At 39.9% G+C, this 19,855-nt stretch overlaps 1 protein-coding gene across 3 annotated transcripts in view; it reads left to right on the forward strand.

Moving 5' to 3' along the window:
• The window catches only part of pak5 (p21 protein (Cdc42/Rac)-activated kinase 5), a 70,992-nt gene that overhangs the window by 18,892 nt on the left and 32,245 nt on the right, over positions 1-19,855 (forward strand). The window contains exons 1-3 of one of the 3 annotated variants that reach the window (XM_028039764.1): positions 3,341-3,667; positions 12,611-12,834; positions 14,632-14,676. In XM_028039764.1, the coding sequence (XP_027895565.1) occupies positions 3,613-3,667; positions 12,611-12,834; positions 14,632-14,676 (324 nt within the window). In that variant the 5' untranslated portion in view covers positions 3,341-3,612. Of the gene's footprint in view, positions 1-3,340; positions 3,668-12,610; positions 12,835-14,631; positions 14,677-19,855 lie in introns of those variants that run through there. The other 2 variants (XM_028039766.1, XM_028039765.1) reach the window with 2 other exon arrangements.

Raw genomic sequence — 19,855 nt, forward strand, 5'->3', positions numbered from 1 at the left:
GAGGCAAATGTTGCCAACTGTCATACACTATATATTGTTTTTGGGCTTTCAAACAAATATGTCCAAGTAGTTGGGTTGAAGTTTGCAGATTTTTACTGGTATTGATTCATTGGTTTTAGTTTTGCAAGCAGAACTAATGTGTAGTCTTCCAATATTGCAACATGGACTATGTATCTACAGTATATACCTATGTATGGTGGGGTTCTGATGCAGTTAGACATGTGGTTTGTAATAATTCTCTCGAAGTGGAGGGGAGGAGGTTTGCAGAGCCAAATCAGCCTCAGCTGCCATAATTCTAGATTCTCTCTTTCTGTATTTAGTCTGCAGCTCCCCACCTCCACACTGCTTATCTAAGTCCTCTGCATGTGTGTTTCTGCTCACTTACAGAGGGAGAGAAACCCTTAGAAGTGGTGTGTGTTTTTATATGCAGAAGTGTTTTTTTTTTTTTAAAAAAAGGGTGTCTCCCGATCATTTCATTTTCAAGAGATACCCTGACTAAATTCAACTCCAGTAGTTGTTGTGTGACCATTTTCTGTGATCTTGTTTTTAGTTGTTTATTCACATTTTAAAATTAGCGCCCTTTTTCAATGTGCAAAAATCGAACAAATCTGGATTTCCATAACAAAATGTTTTTAAACACTTGACAAGGATCTTCATAACGAAAGAGAGAACGTATTCTCTCTTTCACAGAAGAGAGCAACTCAAACTCCTCGTATTCAACGTTACAACACTCGTACCGAAACATATTCTGAAGTTTATGAAGCAGAAAGCCAAATGTTTATGTAAAATGTGTCCACAGTCGCTGGAGCAACACAGAAAGGAGATTTCAAAACAGAGAAGAAACTTGCTAAATCTAGCTTAGCACGTCAGCTAACTGGCCAAGGCACAAACACTTGTTTGTGCCTTGGTGTGTTTTACCACACACTTTATCAAAACTTTATAGTAACTTTCTTAATTCTGTTGAGTTGAGTTGGACACAACACACAACCACATAACACTAATGAACTGTGTTACCTTAGTGCACTTTAAAACTGGCATTTTCAACCATATGTTTTGCACCGACTTTTCTGAAGTATCTGGGACTTGGTGTGTGTAAGTGCTTCTTGTTAAGTGGCTGATGAGCATTTTGTGTTTTGGTCAGTCCAGAGTTACATAATAATTACCCCACACTGTACACAAGAGTGATGCATTTCTTGTGGTTTTAATTTAGACTCTCTAAATTAAGAGGGTAGGATAGCTGCTCCAGTGAGCCGAAGACTGTTTCATGTAAGGTCAACGTCTGAGGAGAAGTTTAATGTCTCATTTACTTTCTTAACTCAGAAGTTTGCGTCTCCTTTAGCTGAATAATTGACAGGATCTGTTTGAACTGAATAAATGATAACTGTTTTCACTCTCATACAATTAATATTTCAAATGTTTTAATAATTGACTCCTTTTTTTTCTATGAACCTAGTGGCCACTTGACCCTTTCACGCTCTGCTTCTGTGCTAACTGGACCTCTGGCTTCATCAGCTGGAGAAATGCGTGATTCTGAAAGTCTTTTTCTGCTTTTTGTTGGAGTGTTTGTCCTCAGCTCAAGGCCTGTCTCTGGCTGTCCTCTCGGCATGGGCAAAAGGCCAGACTGCGCCAGCTGTTTCTTTCTCTTTCTTCCACTTTATCTTCTCTCTCACACTTCCTGTCACCTTGCCTCGCGAAACAGGCTGTGATACCTCGACCCGGTGGTGCAGCTTGTGACACTAGAGTTGATATCCACACATGTTGGCATCAGAGGAAGACAGTTTTTTTTTTTTCATGTAGTGTGTGTGTTTGACAAGAAACAAGGTCTTATAGACTGTCCTATAGATTAAGTACACATTGTAGTGCTGCTCAAATTTATATACATATAATTATATCAACAAATTGTTATTTCATTGTGTGTCAAACTGTAAACAAATTAAACAAAACAGCATTTCTGCTGGATGTAAAAAAAAAATAGTGGAAGGGGCTGGATGATGTGACTGAAAGACATATCACAATATAAGCATTTCATATCAGTGGATAACAATAATTATTGATTAGTTTTAATTATCTGAAATACCACCGAACTGATGGCATGTTCCTGTTTTATCCACAGTTTTCACTCAATGTTGTTTGTTTTTAAGCAGTTATGAGGCGCAGTGGCAAAATCTGAAACTGCTGCTGCGCCAGTTACTCAACGGGTTGTTGCGGGGTAACCAAGGAGTGAGTGAGTTGCTAGGTAACCAAAGAGTGAACGAGTTAGTTGCTACTGTTAACAACCTTGCGTAGTTGGCCGTGACAGGTTGAGCATCTAAAGCAGGGGTCCCCAAACTTTCTCCTGTGAGGGCCACATAACTTGTCCCTTCTCTGATGGGGGGCCGGGGTCAGTTTGTAACAGAAAAAGTGTGACGATTGTAAGAGTGCTAAACATAAAAATGTATTGTTTTTCAGAAAGCACAATCAAATAACCTTTTCTGGATTCTTCAGAGAACAAAAGTCAGGAAATAACACTATTTATGAAATAAATAATAACCAAATAACACTGGGTTCTCCACATAAAAAAGGGTTAGGGTCAATTATATGCATATATAAAATAGTTACTAACTAATAGTTAATAATAAATAAAGTTCATTACTAAGGAATATTTTATTGCAAAAGTCCAACTTATCAAATAAAAATGCACATATATGAAAATACTCTGGTATTGTTCAGGGGGCCGGACCAAATGTGGAGGCGGGCCGCATCTGGCCCGCGGGCCGTAGTTTGGGGACCACTGATCTAAAGCCTGTCCTCTGCCTACATCTCCCAGAGTGCTGTGCGGTTCCGGAGCTCAGTGAAATTTTTAAATATTCTATCAGACATTTTATCTATTTATATTAATCATGTGTCTGGATTTACTAGCCAGCCCTAAGAGTAGATAAACAATAAATTAATAAAACACAAATAGATAAAACAAATAAGTCATATATATATATATATTTAAAATAACAAAAATAATATTGCTTTTAGTAAATAATCTAAATGTAAATCTTACAAATGAAATAAAAAATAATAGCTAACAATAACATAATAAAGACACATAAGTAAAATAATAAGTGAACAAACCTAAATGATAAAAAGAAATACAAGCTCCTATCAGTTCTAATATTGATCCTATGACAGACTCAGAAGTGAATAGTGACGTTCTGACGGGGTGCACAGTGTGGGTCACAGCCGGGCAAACCCAGTTAGCCAGTGAAAACAAAATGGTCCGGGTCCAGGCTTAAGCCGCCTGGTTGTGCGTCGGCACGGGCTGCTGGCGTAGGCAATTTTTTTCTTTTCCCTTTCTGTGAGGCTCACATTGGGAATTATCAGAGCATGCAAGCGGGATAGTAGTGGCAGCAGTACGCAGCCAACATTGGGGACTGCAGTGGGACGTGGACTTGACCCGATTTGTCAGTTTGATGACTTTAACAACCGTCGCTCCTCCGGGGATTTTATTGGCACGCAATTCAAGGAAAGGACAGTTTCCTTGTTTGGCCGAATGAAAATCAAGATGCATAATTGCTTTATCAAAGGAGACGTTTGACATCAAAGTGCAACATCTGTGGAGGCTCTAATTATCCCTGCCTCACCATGGACAAGCTAGAGCACTTTGATATCTCAAAAGAAGCAGGCAGTCTGTTTCCAGGTAAGAACAGTGAGCGTGTAAATATATATAGCCTATATATATATATATATATATGTACAGTACAGACCAAATGTTTGGACACACCTTTGAATTCAATGAGTTTCCTTTATTTTCATGACTATTGACATTGTAGATTCACACTGAAGGCATCAAAACTATGAATAACACATGTGGAAACATGCACTAAACAAAACAGTGTAAAACAATTGAAAATACCCCTTATATTCTACTTTCTTCAAAGTAGCAACCTTTTGCTGTGATTACTGCTTTGCACACACTCGGCATTTTCTTGACGAGCTTCAAGAGGTAGTCACCTGAAATGGTTTTCACTTCATAGGTCAACCTGCCCTGTCAGGTTAATAAGTGGGATTTCTTGCCTTATAAAGAGTCATGAAAATAAAGAAAACCCATTGAATTAGAAGGTGTGTCCAAACTTTTGGTCTGTACTGTATATATATATATAAATATACATATATATAGATATAAATATATATAAATAAATAAAATAAAAAGAGTGAGATTAGACACATTCATCATCAGGGCCTAAATCTAGGATGCTAAAGCTCCCCAATCATGTCAAGTCTTCAAATGTAATTTAAATACGGGATGCTATAAACCTCCCAGCGTGTTGTGGAAATTGTGCAAGAGTGATAGAAAGCCTCTTCATCTGCTAAAGTTGTTTACGACTCTGCGGGTCGTCTACAGGGAGCGAGGAGTGAAAACGCGTTTCTGTGTAAACAGTTTTCAGCCAATTAAATCATCTGAAGGAACGGGGTCCAGAGCGAGCGAGCGAATGCAAATGGGGCGATACGAGCTGGCGAATAAGCTTGGAGTAACAGGGGATACTAAGAGCTCACCTGGTGATGATAGAAAGACAAATAGGTGCATGTTCTGTTGCTCGAACCAAATCAAGTTGCCCCAAACGAGCGCCGACCCGAAACTCTTGACCTTTTAGTTCCCATTCTTCTCTCTTCAAAGGAAGACGACAGCCTAGAAGAACTATTTTACTTTCATTTTTGCTTTCCAAATTATCCAGGAAACCTGTTTCGTTTTTTTTTTGTGCGTCTCAACGCCAGATCGTGCCTCTAAATTACAACGTCGGGCGTACAAAGTAAACATGCCATGTTGTTGCCATGGTGTGTTTGCGCGCGGGTAGCAACCAGAAATAGACATGGCCAGCACAGATAACCGGTGCACACACATGTGCAGAGTTCATGCTCTTACTGCATGAGTGTGTATCGAGGTGTTGCCACACACAGAAGGGGAAGTGCCTGTGGAGGCTCAGATGGTGACAGATGGTTTGGAGACAAATCAGCCTGGGAGTCAGGATCTCCGTCCTGGGACCAGTAGCCTCTTTAAGTATCTTTGGAACAGTGTTTATTGTCTATAGAAAACATGACTGTTTACTAATCCCTTTGTATAAACTCCCTTAGTGGAGAATGTTTGCTGTGTGTGTTCACATGGTGTTAAATGTTACGTAAGAACAGAATATTATACAAGTGAAGAGAGAAAAGTTGTTTTTTTCTCTTTTTTTTTTGCTCCATGTTGTACAACACAATGCATTTTTAGCTCTTCAAGCTGTACTTAGTGCCAAGGCCCTACAGCTGTGAGTTATGACTTAATACATGCACGGTTCAAAGATCTGCAGGATTTTTCCAGCGCATGTTGGTTTGCTTGAGCTGTACTGTGAAGAACCAAAACGACGTGTATTTCCTCTGCTGCCTAGTTGGAGCTGTGCAGGAAAAAAAGGACATATTTTTACTTCATGGGGACTTTTAAAAAAATCAAAAATTGTACCCATTAAACAACAGAAAGTTACGACATCCTACCTAGTTATAGCTGGTGTTAGTCCTTTAGGTTGAAACAGGGTTAGTGAAATACTTCTCGTAGACATCCACCCGTCGAAGGTTACATCGGTCCAAAGGGAAGTTTGACCCACTTCTCTCATCCAACAGTGAGATATTTAGGGGTTTCTTGCATATACAGCTTAATTCAAGTTACCCGATAGCACATGAGCTGGATCAAGATCTGGACCCGAGAGTTTCCACTCATTAATTCTCAGCCAGTCCCTTAAGCAGGCTGACATTTTTGGAGACTTCTTTCAGCATCATGTGGTCTGCTTTCAGGGTAAACTTCCATGGAAAGCCAAACATGAACATTTTGCAAAGTCCTCCACTTATTAGCTATTCTTAGTCAAATAGAACGACGAATATGGTATTTTCAAACACTTCTTCAAGTTGTTTATCAGACTCATTAGCTGCTGAAGTCCCAGGCCTATACCTGGGCTCTATTCTCAATGGGACATGAAGAGAAAACCTCAAAAACGAGCCCCCAGAAGAAATCCTGGGGACCTCATTCAAACCTCATTTCACTTGCTTATTTGTGGGATTGTGCTCTTTCGGTTATGCTTCATACCTCATGATCATAAGTTAAAGTAGACAGGTCCGTAAATGAAAAACGTTGCTTTTTGGATTTCCTCTTTCTTGACCACGACAGACTAAACTAGAGGACATACAAGTCAGCAATTTGTCTCACCATTTCCTGCTCTACCTACCTATAAAAAGTGATATAAAGTCACTTAAAAATTTCTTCACAGCCACACCCCAACCTAGAGGGATCTGTTGCTATTGTTGCACGGAATATCCTTTTTTTGTTGCTCTGATCTGTATTAAGTATCAGGAAATGTCTATGTTGGCTAGTTAATTAGCATGCTATCTGCTTGAGTAGCCAGTTTGGAGTTGGCTACTCAATAGACATGCTACTAAAAGTATCAACGGTGCTTTTAGCCACGACTGATGCTCTTGTAGTTTCCATGTAATGACTGTCTGTGTTTTACATGACTGGACATATCGCATTTACAAACAGCCAATTTTTTTCTTCTTTGCAACAAAGTGCAGTCTAGCATGTCTAGTGTCTCATTAAAAGACTGTTCAGCTTTTAAGGAGTACGATGGGACATTTCAACCGTCTTTTTGTTGATTATGTTTCAAATGTTGCTCTTTTGTTTGAATTTTGTTTTTATTTATGTTTTTGTTGCTTAATTAATTTGTTGTTGATTTATTGAAGCTGCACAGTGGCGCAGTTGGTAGCACTGTCGCCTTGCAGCAAGAAGGTCCTGGGTTCGATTCCCGGCCGGGGTCTTTCTGCATGGAGTTTGCATGTTCTCCCTGTGCATGCGTGGGTTCTCTCCGGGTACTCCGGCTTCCTCCCACGGTCCAAAACATGACTGTCGGGTCAATTGGTTTCTCTAAATTCTCCCTAGGTGTGAGTGTGTGTGTGAATGGTTGTTTGTCCTGTATGTCTCTGTGTTGCCCTGCGACAGACTGGCGACCTGTCCGGGGTGTACCCCGCCTCTCGCCCGGACTGTAGCTGGAGATAGGCACCAGCAACCCTCCCGACCCCATTAGGGACAAGGGTGAACAGAAAATGGATGGATGGATGGATTTATTGAAGTAGTTTTTATGAAACAGCAACAACTTTATAGCATTCAGTAAATGCAACATCTAAAGATTTTCAAACCTTTTATGAATCCTGGTGTAAACTTGCAGACTTTTAATGGCTTACTTACTTTGATTATTAAGAAAATAAGTTATAAAATGTTTTCCAAATTGAACCATGTTGGGGTTTTTTTTTTTCCTCCTTTCCGTGCTGTTCAATAGAAACTGCCTGACTCATCATTACAGTTTGCTGACACTGTCACAGCTCACTCCAGGCACACGCCCATGATTATGGGTTCGCAAATCTTTAATCCCACGTACGTCCAGACGCAGTGTTATCGATGAAGTGACATTGTTACTCTTCCGTAGAAACACCTCTCAGGCATTAGTCCGAACTTTGCAAAAGTGTTTTTTACGGTCCGACCATAAACTTAACCTCGAGAGGTGCTTATGTGGCAGAAGCTGTGGAGTAAGTAGCTCCTCTGGCATGATCTCCCAGAGGCCTGCACAGTCAAAGTACCATCCGATAAATGTTTGGACTGGTGTGAAAGAGGAGCTGCTAAAAGCTCTGCGGGAGTAAATTTGGACTGGGCACGTAAACAGATCACCAGTTGTGTTACCAACACTCGGATGTACATTTGTTGTTGTGTCTCCTTCCAGCTGAGATAGGACAACAAGACTTAAGCCCTGCTAGCTTTTAATAATCTCATCCTCATGTAGGTCAGGGGTCACATTCTCGCTCCGGATGCTTACAGACCACAGCTAAATCTTGGTGCGCTGAAAGCAAGGTGTTGTACGGTGCATAGATCATGGTGTAACATGAAAGTTTTCTGAAAGTCTTCCTTTTTTTTTGGTCCAAGACTCCTACATTTTTATACGGTTTTATCTTGTGTCATATTGCTTGACTGAGAGACTGCAGAGTACGTCATCTGATTCAGATGAAAATATATGAAATCTGCTGGTCTGTCCTCCTCTCCTTCCGCTGCCGCCTGTCTCGTATCTCCCCAACACCCAGCACACTCACACTCACACCTTTCAACTTTATCTGTGTCAGGGCCGCATCTCCGATCACCTTTATGTTTCTGCTGGGCATTCCCAATCTGCAGACGTAGATCCCTCAGTCTAACAAGACCATATAGATTGAAGTTTCTTTTCCGCCATTAAAAAGTTTTTGTTTCTTTACTTATTGCTCCTTTTCTGCATTTTTGTCTCACTTTAAGACTACAGATTGTTCCGTTTTTTTTAACAATATCATACTTACATAACCTAATACAAAAAACATGAAGCACACTTTTTAAAGCTGCAATAGGTGACTTTTGTAAAAAATAAAAATAAAAAAAGTGTTTGTTACACGCACACAAGCTTGATTGACAGCGGTTAAACACTCCTCCTGGCTCTGATTGGTTGTTTATTACCGAGCGGTGTATTTCTGCAGATGGCAGTAGGATGACAGGGAGAAGGAAGAGGAGAGTGATCTTCTTACATATTACCTGCCTCATCTTATAATGCCATGACACGGTGAGTGTTAACCAATATGTAAAGAATATATTGATTATATAATTTAGGTACTCCGGCTTTAAGGGAAAACTGCAAAGAAAAGTGGCTCAAACGTTCTTCACGGCGCTTAAAACCAACATAGTTATCAAAAACTAATTCAGTTGTTACTTTACTTTTTTATTGATCGTCATACATTTTTTCCACGATATAAAAGTGTGTGAGACACTAGTGTGACTTGAAAAATAGAAGAAGTTTGAAGAGAATGAATACTTTGACAGCACTGCGCATGCAGAACGAACACCTATCCCAGGCTGAACGTTTCGTCTTTCTAGAATATAACCCTCATGCACAAGGCCTCCATCACATTCATTGTCAATAACTAACACGTCCTCACTAAGATCTGGCAGTCACTACAGCAGCAGGTTATTTTGGACCATTTGGTCCCCAGAGTTCAATTCTCTCCTGCCTCACCCAACTTCTCACCTCATGATCTGGACTATTTTAATAACCATCACTCATCACTTGAGAATTTTCTTTACACATGACCGTTTGCACTGCTGACGCCTTCATATTCACACTATCAAGGTGAGCTAACCTACACCTTGCATCTTTACTCTGCTTCTTGCTTGAGTTCACATCCTCAAATGGTTGACTTCGAGATCTTATTTGATGCAGGAATTTGACAAATGGTAATAGCATTAAAAATCTTTTTTCACAGAATTCTTTAAATTTATAGCATAAGTTTTTTAACACTGTCCCAAAGCCATGGGTGTCATGAGGAATTAAGCCTTTAGTTTGCTGATCGTCTTACATTCATCTGACATAGCATTGCATTTTGAAACATTTTGAAATTTTAAAACCGTAAGAATATTTTACAGGCTTTACTGAAGTCTTTTTAAGGAGTTGCTATAGAAGTGACTGTAATGAGCTCAGAGTAGCTCAGTGCTGCCCCTTCCTGGTCTGTTGCTATCATATGGTTAATAGCAGCCCATTGTACTTTTCATTCAGTTAAAAGAAAGGCTGTTTGGAAATACTGATACTGTGAGAAACATAGTGTGGAAGCTAAAAAAAAAAAGCCAGCCATGAATTATTGAAACAAAACTCTAGCAGGAACACTACAACAGCCTTTACTGCTGAGCAGCCAAGTTCTCGCTGCTCAGTTGTAATTCTTCTAAAATCAATTTTTCACTCCCGAATCCTTAGCGATCGTAAATTGTGATGGTTGTTTCTTTAGCGGACACATCCCAAAACGCCACCAGATGATCCTCAACCTTCAATCCATCCATTCCTTCACTTATTTCAGGTGTGTGTGACCTACTCAAGACTCGATTTTGTCCTTTAGACTCAAGTCGTACCTGAGTTGCAAAAACGAGTCGCTTGTCTCAGACTTTTGCATGTCTTGACTGTTCAAATTTGAGTCCTTGCGTCCAATCTTTATCTCGTGTAATCAAGAGGAAAAGCAAGTCGGTATGTAAGCAACAGATGCAGGTCTAACTGCATGTTTTACTGTGAAGGGACTTGATTACAAGCCTTATTCCCTTCTGATTCAGTTGTAGTGATTCACTCCACAACTAGCAAAGCCCAGTTTAGTCACTATAGGATTTAATGCACTGACTACTGAAAGGATGTTTGCAGAAGACTCCTTCTAGCTTAAATCACAGCAGTGTCTAAATGTCTGTATTTTATTTAGCACAGTACACCTCAAGCACAGGCTCTGACAATAACCAGGTCAAAAACTCTGGGTCTGTTTATGGATTTTAGCCAACAGCCAGAACAGCTGCATATGCGTCTATATCACATTTTTCATAACTAAATGGATGGAATTAATAATATAAAAAAGTGTCATATTTCTTTCTTTTTTTTTTTAGAGCCACAGTTAAATCAGCCTCCAAAATAAGTTCTCTTAAGATTCTGAATGCTAATGATCACTTTTCACACGGATGATTTAAAATTATAAGTAATTTTCTTATGACTCATAAATTTATGGTTAAAAGTGGCTCATTGTTTAAATGAACCCTACTGGATTTTAAAAAAAAATTGAACTAAAATAGCTACATTTTTAAAATGATAATTTTACAATCATGTAAACCGAGGATGTGTAAACATGCCTGTGTGATGAAGGATCGCACCGAACTAAAACACCTTTTTGAATCTGCATTGAATTCTTGAAGCAGTGTCCTGCATATTCATGTGTTGCCGCTCAGTTTTGTCTCCTCATTTTGTTTTTCTTCTTTAACCTCCTGCTTATGTTCCTCCTCAGCTCTCATGTTCTGTCTTCATCAACCCCCCACATCCTGGTGCTTTCCCATCAATTTATCTCTCCATCTTTCCTGTTTGAGGCCACTAATTTAGCCTGGCTGGCTCTCCTCCCCCGGCAGCAAAGGAAACGACACAGAGCGATTTACATGATTGCATTTTTGCCACGTCTGTTTAAAGTTGCTTTGAGAACCTTACTCGGGTGACTCCTCAGTGTGTGCATCTGAAAGAGAGTCCCTGCCAAGGAAAGTTAGTCATTCTCTCAATGCAGATTTAATTAACACTTTGCAGCAAGTGACCTCCCTGTTACTAAGAAGCTTGTTGCTAAACTCTGTTTACACAGTATCGTTTCCAGGCTCTGCATGTGTTTTTGCAGGTTTTATAAAAGCGCAGATGTTTTAAAGGATGTAATTTTTTGTAATGTTTAAAAACTGAAATGTTTGACAAGTCGTGCGCCGATATTAACAGGCAGTTAAAATCGGTGTTCGAGAGCTTCCTGGGACTGTTTGGAGTTTTAATGAATGCTGCCTGCAACAGCAACAAGTGGATGCTGTCAAAACTATAACAACCAGCAGCTGTTTTAAAACCAATTAAAGATTATCTGTTAGTTGATAAAATAATTAACCCTAACGGTATTGCAATCTTAAAATGTCATTAAAACAAACCCAACATATCCTAAAACCCACGAAAAGTACACTTTTCTCCTGCCAGTGTAATAAATATAAATGTTTCTGGTAATTTTTTCTGTCTCTTTGTGACTAAAAGTTATGGAGAGGCAGGAAAAAATTGAATATTTGCAATAAGTATATGTATTTTATGTTGGATGCTAAGCTAAAAAATAAATGATTAAAGATTTTTTTGTTTTAAAACAAACAAACAATTTACCTGATTTTCATTTAAAAACTGTAAGATAGCAGCAGAGGGGGCCGAAGTTTTTATGAGGATTAAATTCAAGCGATACTGCTTTAATTTATAAAAAGAATTGTGCACAGCAGACTGTGCTAAAGCCGTAGCAGAGAGCGAGGGGGGGAAATAAGAAGGTGGGGTGGACTGTTGTCAGAAGACAGTGCTTCCTTGACCAGACTGGCACAATAGTTTTCTTTCACAGCTGCAACAACAGAGTCATGACATTTTGTTCTTGTGACTAGGCACCGCGCAAATTCCCAAACCAACAGAATCACAATAGGGCACACACAGAGGTCCCAATCACAGACCTGACCGCTGAGAGCAATGTACTTTTGACCGCAAGCTGGAGGCAAATGTGAATGGTGGAAAATGTTACCATTTTCGCCCATTTGTGAAAAGGCAGTAAATCTATTTCCACTTGAGGATTTGTTGGTTTCAGCTGTTGTATTGTTGCTCGGAGGTTTCCCAACATCAGCTTTGGAATAATCTCCAAATCTTTTACCTGCCGAACTGATAAAGACAAGAGGGAGCCATATTTGTTCAAGAGACAAAGTCTAACACCAAAAAAAAGATTTTAAATCCTAATTTTTAGCATAAGATGAGAAATTTTTAACTGAGTCAAGCAGTGGCAGTTGTAGCATTTATGCCGCCCTGAGTAAAACCCTCATTTATCATCTGTCCACTGCCCTCCTGTCCTAGTGCCACCCTGGGCAACTGCCCACATGACCCTCCACTAGAGTTGAGTATAAAAAGTTTACAGTTATGTTGATGAAGGGCGCAGGCTTTACCCTTTACTGTCCGTCGTTATTTCTGCGCCATGCTAATGTGCGTTTCCTTTGGGTTGCCAGGTTTGCCAGGGTTTTCCAGCATGTTTGGGAAGAAGAAGAAACGGCTGGAGATCTCAGCCCCGTCTAACTTTGAGCACCGGGTCCACACGGGCTTTGACCCGCGGGAGCAGAAGTTCACCGGGTTGCCACAGCAATGGCAGAGCCTGCTGGCCGACACCGCCAACCGGCCCAAGCCCATGGTGGACCCCTCCTACATCACCCCCATCCAGCTGGCGCCAATGAAGGTACAACACGAGTGTGCAGAGGGCATCTGGCCTGGGCGCCGAGGACAAGTCATTGCCATGTCTCCGTCTGTTGCGGTCATCGTTTGTCCTGCGTCATCACCGTCTCCACTCACCCACGTCCCTCCTCTTTCTGTCTCTGTACGCTTTTCTTTATGCTGTGTTTTCTTGTTCCTGTCTTGAATCTTTGCTCTCTCTCTTTGTGTAGGTGTCGGTCTCTTCTCACCTCTTCTCTTCCCACTTGTTACCCTCTTCCATTAGAGAAACAAAGTGGATACTGCTCCAATCTGGCCACCATAACCAATCAAATATCTGAAATTATAGCAGCGTTGTCTCCATTTTAATGCTTTAAACCTTCACTAGTTAGTTTCCTCTGACATTATGCGATGCACATTTACAGATTAACAAAACTGATAAACCAAATATTTATTAAAACCTGTGACAAAACCCCTGCGAAAACTTAATTCTTGATTTGATATTGACTGAAACAATTTCCCTGCCTCTCTGTGTTGATCTAAAACTATTTTTGTCTCTTCAATTTAGGGAGCTGCTATTCATAGAAAATTATTGATGTTTTCAAAAGTCTCTTAGTGAGATATTGCCATTACAGTGCCTTGCAAAACACTTAATTGTGAAGTGGTAGAGTTAGAAAAGCCGGGTGAATACTCTTCTTCCTATATCAGCTCAAGCTCAGTCAGATTACGTGTGGAGTGTTGGTGAACATCAGTTTTGTCTTGCCACAGATCCACAGTTTGAGTCTGAGCCGGACATTGACTGGGCCATTTCAGGATTGCCTCTTCCCATCAAGTCTAACCAGTTTCCCAAAACTGGGAAAGCAAAAACAAACATGTATAATTAAATGAAAAAAAACAAACAAAACAAAAGCAACTGCAAAATAGTCCAACAACAACAACAACAACAACAAAAAAAGAGAGTAATGTCAACATAACATGTCCAAAAGGCAGTTGGAAGAAGCATGTGCTTGGTTGTTCTTATTTTTTAAACTACCAATTACTAGTTGATATCAATATTCTGCTTCTTGAGCAGTTTTACTTCAGCCTTCACAATTATACGCCACCTTATTGACCTTTTACAAACAAATCTCAGTTTTAAAGGAGTTTGCGGTTGTATTTTGGCAAGGCACTGCACATGGCAGACGACCCAGCACCAAATCCGGCGGGACTTTTGACCCAAAACATATAAAAAAACCTCTCTAAATAAATGTTCTGGAATTTATCTGATTTACTTATGTCTTCCATTTAGCATTTAAACCTGCCATGATGTGAAACCATCTCGCATGCCAATGCTTCTCTTCAGTCTGTGTAACTCCTCTGTGAACATGTGTTTCCTCTCCTCTCTCTGAGTGTCTCCTCTGATGTGTTGTTGTTCATTGGTCCCGCTTAACACGTCACTTTGACACGTTCAGTCCATTGAAAACAGTCAGTGACTATTTATGCCTCCCCCCCCGTTACACTTGGGAAGATTTCTCAAATTGCACCTTGATGCTTGTGCTCAACTTTCAGTCGGTTGCACCAGAACAAGGTTTTGTTGCTTAAATTGAGCCACAGTTTCTCTGCTAATGTAAATCTTTTCAAACACTTGTGTCATTTGTAACTGAATGCTCATGTATTGCTTAGAAGCACATATTGTCTATTAGTCCTAGAGGAACCGCTTTCAGGTCCTCCTGACAAGAACACCTGAACTCAGGGAAAATTCAGTAACGGAGAACAGCAATATGCCACAGGAGATATCTCTGAAGAGGGGGAAACAAGAAAAATAATTCTCTTGCTCTCTTCACAGATATCTCCCCAGAAAGTCCGGTCGTCTGAAACGCCGTTACCCAAAGTATGACCTCCTCTTTCCTTTCTGTTTTCAACCCCTCCCCCTCTGTCCCTCTCCTCCTTTTATTTTTATTATTTCTTTTTTTGTTCCTTTCCTAACGGCCACCTTCACACAGTCCAAACTCAGCCGTTTTGCTTCCACGTGTCTCCCCTGCTGCCTGCTGCCATGCATTTTCAGGTGGAGGTGGAATGTCAGCAGGGACAGGGAAGAGACAGAGAACGACTCCACACATGACATAACCGCATCGCTGTGCCGAAAGTCTTTTCTTAGAACTCATCCCCACTCCTCCTGTGTTGCCTTGCGCATGAAAACCTCCGTAGAAAAGATAAGACTTAAACTCCGGCGGCATGCTTCCCTTTTGTTTTCCCAATTGCTGCAGAGCACCATTGAAAATGATGATGAAGATAATCACGATGATGATGATAACGATGGTTGCTGTGATGTGAAGTGCATGTTGTCATGGCAGCTGATTCTGCTCCGATGGAGGCCAGCACTCTGTAGAAAATGGGTCACAGAGGGTTTGCATGAGTTAGAGGAACCCTTCGTTTCATGTCGTCTTTGAACCTGAGCTACTCAAGCTTGGGGCGGGCGGAGGGACATTTCCTGTCCTCTTCTTTTCCTCCTTAGCGCTGCTTCTCTGCTGTTTCCAATGCATTAAAACACAGTTAGCATGCCGGATTGTGACGGCACACGACTGTGTGCAAGTTGAGGAAACCATCGGCAAATTTCTAAAAGGAGGGGGAAAAAAAGTATTAAAAAATCAGGCTCTAGTTTCTGTTCGGCATCTTCAGGTGATGATCACACTAACCCTAACCCTAAAACCGAAAGAACAGGATGGAATCAGAGCAAAGCGTTGCTTACTCCAAGCAGATGGTTTGCTGAGACATCAATTGTTGTCCAAGCTGTTTCACAAAATGAAGGATTTAGTTTTGGATTAGAGATTGAGACTACAGGACTCAATCTCTAGTCCAAAAGATTCTGCAAAAACTTGCAAGTCTTTGGAGCTACTAAACTTCAAATGTGCCTCAGGATGAGCTCACTTGTCTTTTCTTTTATCCAGTAAAAAAAAAACAACATATATATAAATCATGTTTTTTATTTTGCACCTTCATTGTAAATTTGGGAGTTGGACGTCTGCAGTTGTAAAGCAATTCACGATAAAGTAACGTCATTCCTGTGTAAAGTCATTTTAATCAGATTCCAGAGAAAGTGCTGGACGCGACTGAAGTGTTGACCAGCTGAATGGACCACACGGTAATGAATAACTGCCTTACTTCTTACCTGTCGCTGTGCACTTCTGGTCAGCTGGCTGAAAGAAGGCTACCACAATGTTCCCCGCCTTAAGGCTATTTGGGTGGTTAGGAAATATGTCTAGTTGCGAAAAATATGGAAAGTCTTGGTGTGGAAACCTCAGTGCTTCAATAGTGACAAACATGAAAAGAGGGTTGCTTTGCTTATTTTTTTATTTTCAACAGTTCTAAAATTTGGAGTAAAATTACACTGGGCCAACAGTTTTCACTGTAAAATAGTTGCTTCTGAATTGGATTTAGAAATGCTCATCAGAAATGTCCAAAATTCTCAAAAAAATAAAATTACTCCAAGTGAGGCAAAATAAAATTTCTTCATTGAAATAATTTATTAGGATGTTTAGAGTAAAAATATCAGCTGATAATGTCAAACCACATCTCAATTGATTTAGCTGAGACTAAAGTACATCAAATTACTATAAAAAATTCAGCTGAGACAAAAGATTTACTTGAGTATTACTTCAGAACTTTCTCTTTCCAAACCAATACACAAAAAAGACAGCAAACAGCTGTCTTTGTCCTGTATTTGTGGTTTTATATTCTTTGCACTTGTCATTTATTCCCCAGTCTTGCCTCTTGAATTTCATTAGTGTTTTTTTAACTGCTTTGTTTTTTGGGGGGGGGCTCAGGTGTGCAATCATCTGTGAAACTCATAAATAACATTCATAAGTTACAAGAGAGGCAATAAGTTGCTGGCTGGGACTCGTGCCTTCCCTGCCACAATATTTAACAGCGACGCCAGTGAACATGCACAGATGAAATCTTTCTGCATGTTTTCAAGGTTATCACTTACCTTACTTTGTTTTTCTCTTCCAGGTAAAACGACCTTATTCTCCCCAATACAAGTCCCGCACATTGAAAATTAATGAAGTATTCCCAAAAATGATATTTCATTCATGCTTTTGTTCTTCAGGGCGATTTATGCTTCATTTTTTCACAGCTACGTTAGTCATTATTACGTCATGTTGGTTTTCAGGAAGTAATTATAAGTAACCCTGTAAATTCTATGTGATTCATATCTATTCTTTATTGCGTTCATTGTCATCTGTAGTCAGTTGGTTGGATGGTTAAACTAACGCTGCTTAAAAACTGTTATCAAGCCAGGAGCGACTTATCTCTTAACCAGCAGACTTTAGGTTTGCTTTCACCTTTTTATACTTGTTGCTCTGTTAAAGTAAGAAAAACAAAAAGGTGTGAAATACAATTATAAAAACTATTTATAAAACTAAATTCAGCAGTGAGTTATTTTATATTTTTGCATTCATACCACAAAATAAGGTCAACATTATTATAGAAGTTGTGATCAATATGTCGCAAATTAACAACAGTTGGAAATACAGTTGATTTTTTTTTTTTGTGGTTACAAATAAAAATGTTTGAGTTTCATACTTTGAAACTCAAATGTGTTGATGGCTGTTACAGTTTGAAGGCTACACGATTCAATTTCACTTAACTTGCTAATGGCTGAAAAAGAAAGAAGAGCAAATGCTGGAAACAAAATATTACATCATGTCATCATTAAAGAAGTACCAACCAAAATGACAGATTTATTTCTACAATGGGATCAACAAACCCCTCAGTGGACTGACTTTAAAAGTGGCGAAATGAATGCTTTAATGTGGCTCACATTGTGCCCTGACGATAAAAAAAAATCTGGAGAAATATTCTGATCCTCCCAAAAATAAAGGCCTTATCTTCCAGAAACAAGGAACAGTAAATGTGAAAAAATGCATTTGTTGGGTGGAGGAAATGGTCAGAGGAAAATAACAAAATAATTTACAAGCTGTGAGATTTACCAAGGTTATTCCTTTTATAAGTACTAATTATTGATTTATTCAGTTTCCCAACTTTTTTTCCTTTTTTTTTTTTACATCAAAAATACATAATCTTCAGTTTAATGTCTTCGTGGTTGGATTTCATTCCAAAATATTATATCTGGGTCACTCGCATCTATAACCACCTGCTCTTCCTCACACATATGGAAACCAACAGATTCGTGGGTCAGTGTACTGGTTTGAAGAAAGCATCCATCTGGAAGATTACCGTACTTTTTGATCTATATTTTCGAGATTTGTTGTATTAGATGTACGGTCAGTTTTCAGGAAGTCAGTACTGGTATAGTGTGTGTGTGTGTGCGTGTGCGAGTGTGCGTGTGCGAGTGTGTGTGTGTGTGTGACCATGGCTTCCAAGATGGGCTCTGTTATTTATAGTGGCTCGATATCTTCCTCTCCTGGATGCTGTGACACTTAATGCTAGCTTGTTCTTCGAGGCAGACTCGCCTCTTACCCCCTTACCCCCTGACCCCCTGACCCCCGGCTCCAGCTCTTTCTACGACGGCTGTGTGTGAAAGTGTTTATGTTCACCCCAGGAGGGCGTGAATAACGCCGCCTCAAGTCTGGCACACCTCCGGAGATTTAACCTGTCGGCGTGTAGATGCTACTTTTAGACGATATCTAATGAGCATGTAAACACGGCCAGTGTGGCCTCAGGCTCCCTCGCTTGTTGTTTATTCGCAGGTTTGTAGTTTTTGTCGCCGGGCTGCTCACCTCAGTTGATAATTTGTATCGCTTAAAGGCCTCATCCAGCCTCCCGCAAGCCGTTAGCACACATGCTAATCCAGAACGCTATAGTCTGACAAAATGCCTTAGCAACGTCTCCGTGTGTTTCTTTTGTTATTTTTTGTCACACTTAATGTCAGACAAAGATAACCAGAGGAAAAACACAAAGTTGTTTCAAAGCATGAGTTTGTTTTAGAAGTGAGAAGCTAGCCAAACTAACTTGGCCTTATGTGAGAAGGAGATTGCCCCGCAAGTCAATATTTAGTGCCATCAAGCGTTTGTGATTAACCAGCAATAATTGTTTTACGTCACTGTGGAGTAATCTTGTCCAACTCCTTGATTTAATTTAGTTATATTGGAAGAGTTTTGCGAATGGACAATATTTTTAAGGCAATACCACACAGCATTTCATTGTATTTCAGCCTCGCCTTTGATTAGGACACTCTAAAAACCTTCATGTTTCTCTATATTTGGAGGCATTCCAAAGTGAACTTGCTGGTGTGCTTTCAATAATTGCGGTATAACTTAAATGTACTTGAGCTAAAGGTCTGAAGCAGATGTCCACACACTTTTGCATCAGGACTTTCTGGCGGAGAGCAAAATGTTTGGCTATATCGATTTCAAAGTTTGTTTGTTAAACCATAGACGCTGATCTCACTAGCAAGGGAGAACTTCAGAGAATTCAGTGTTTTCTGACCACCTATAAGTCGTTGATGGGCACTAAAAATAGTTCTGTTTAGCCGTCTACTCCTGGGAGAGCTCCCAAGTGTGCCAGTTTTCATTCTCTATGTGCATTACAGCTCTCAATTTGGTGCAAACGCTTCCTAACTCCTTAGAAATTGCTTGGTAGTCCATTCCATTGTTATAAATGTTAATAATTGTGTTGCTTGATTCTTCAGCCTGGCAGTAAAATTATGCCTAGTTATAGCTAGTGAAACTGAACAAATAAATGCTGTCAAAAACATTTAATTTCTGAGGTAATAACACGGGAGGGGAATTGCTTTTTCCACATAAGGTCAAGCCGGTCAGGTTTTTTTCTTCTTGGTAAATAAAATCATTAATTAAAGACCTCAAGATGATCTTTGCCGGATATTAACACTTGATGAAATCGTTAAAGGAACAGCACTGTAGTGTGTGTGTAGGTAGTGGCGTTAAGTTGTTGCATTCATTAGCACTGCAGGTGGAGACCAGTGTCTTATATCAATATCAGGTTTGTGTTACACTTTGGCTTTGACACGTGTAAATCGCAGGCTCCTTTGGAGCTGATGAGGCATTTACCACATTGACATCTGTGTTAGTGTTTGTCTGTGCTGGTAG

The sequence above is a fragment of the Xiphophorus couchianus genome, chromosome 15 (assembly GCF_001444195.1).
Source record: "Xiphophorus couchianus chromosome 15, X_couchianus-1.0, whole genome shotgun sequence".
NCBI classification, from domain to species: domain Eukaryota; kingdom Metazoa; phylum Chordata; class Actinopteri; order Cyprinodontiformes; family Poeciliidae; genus Xiphophorus; species Xiphophorus couchianus.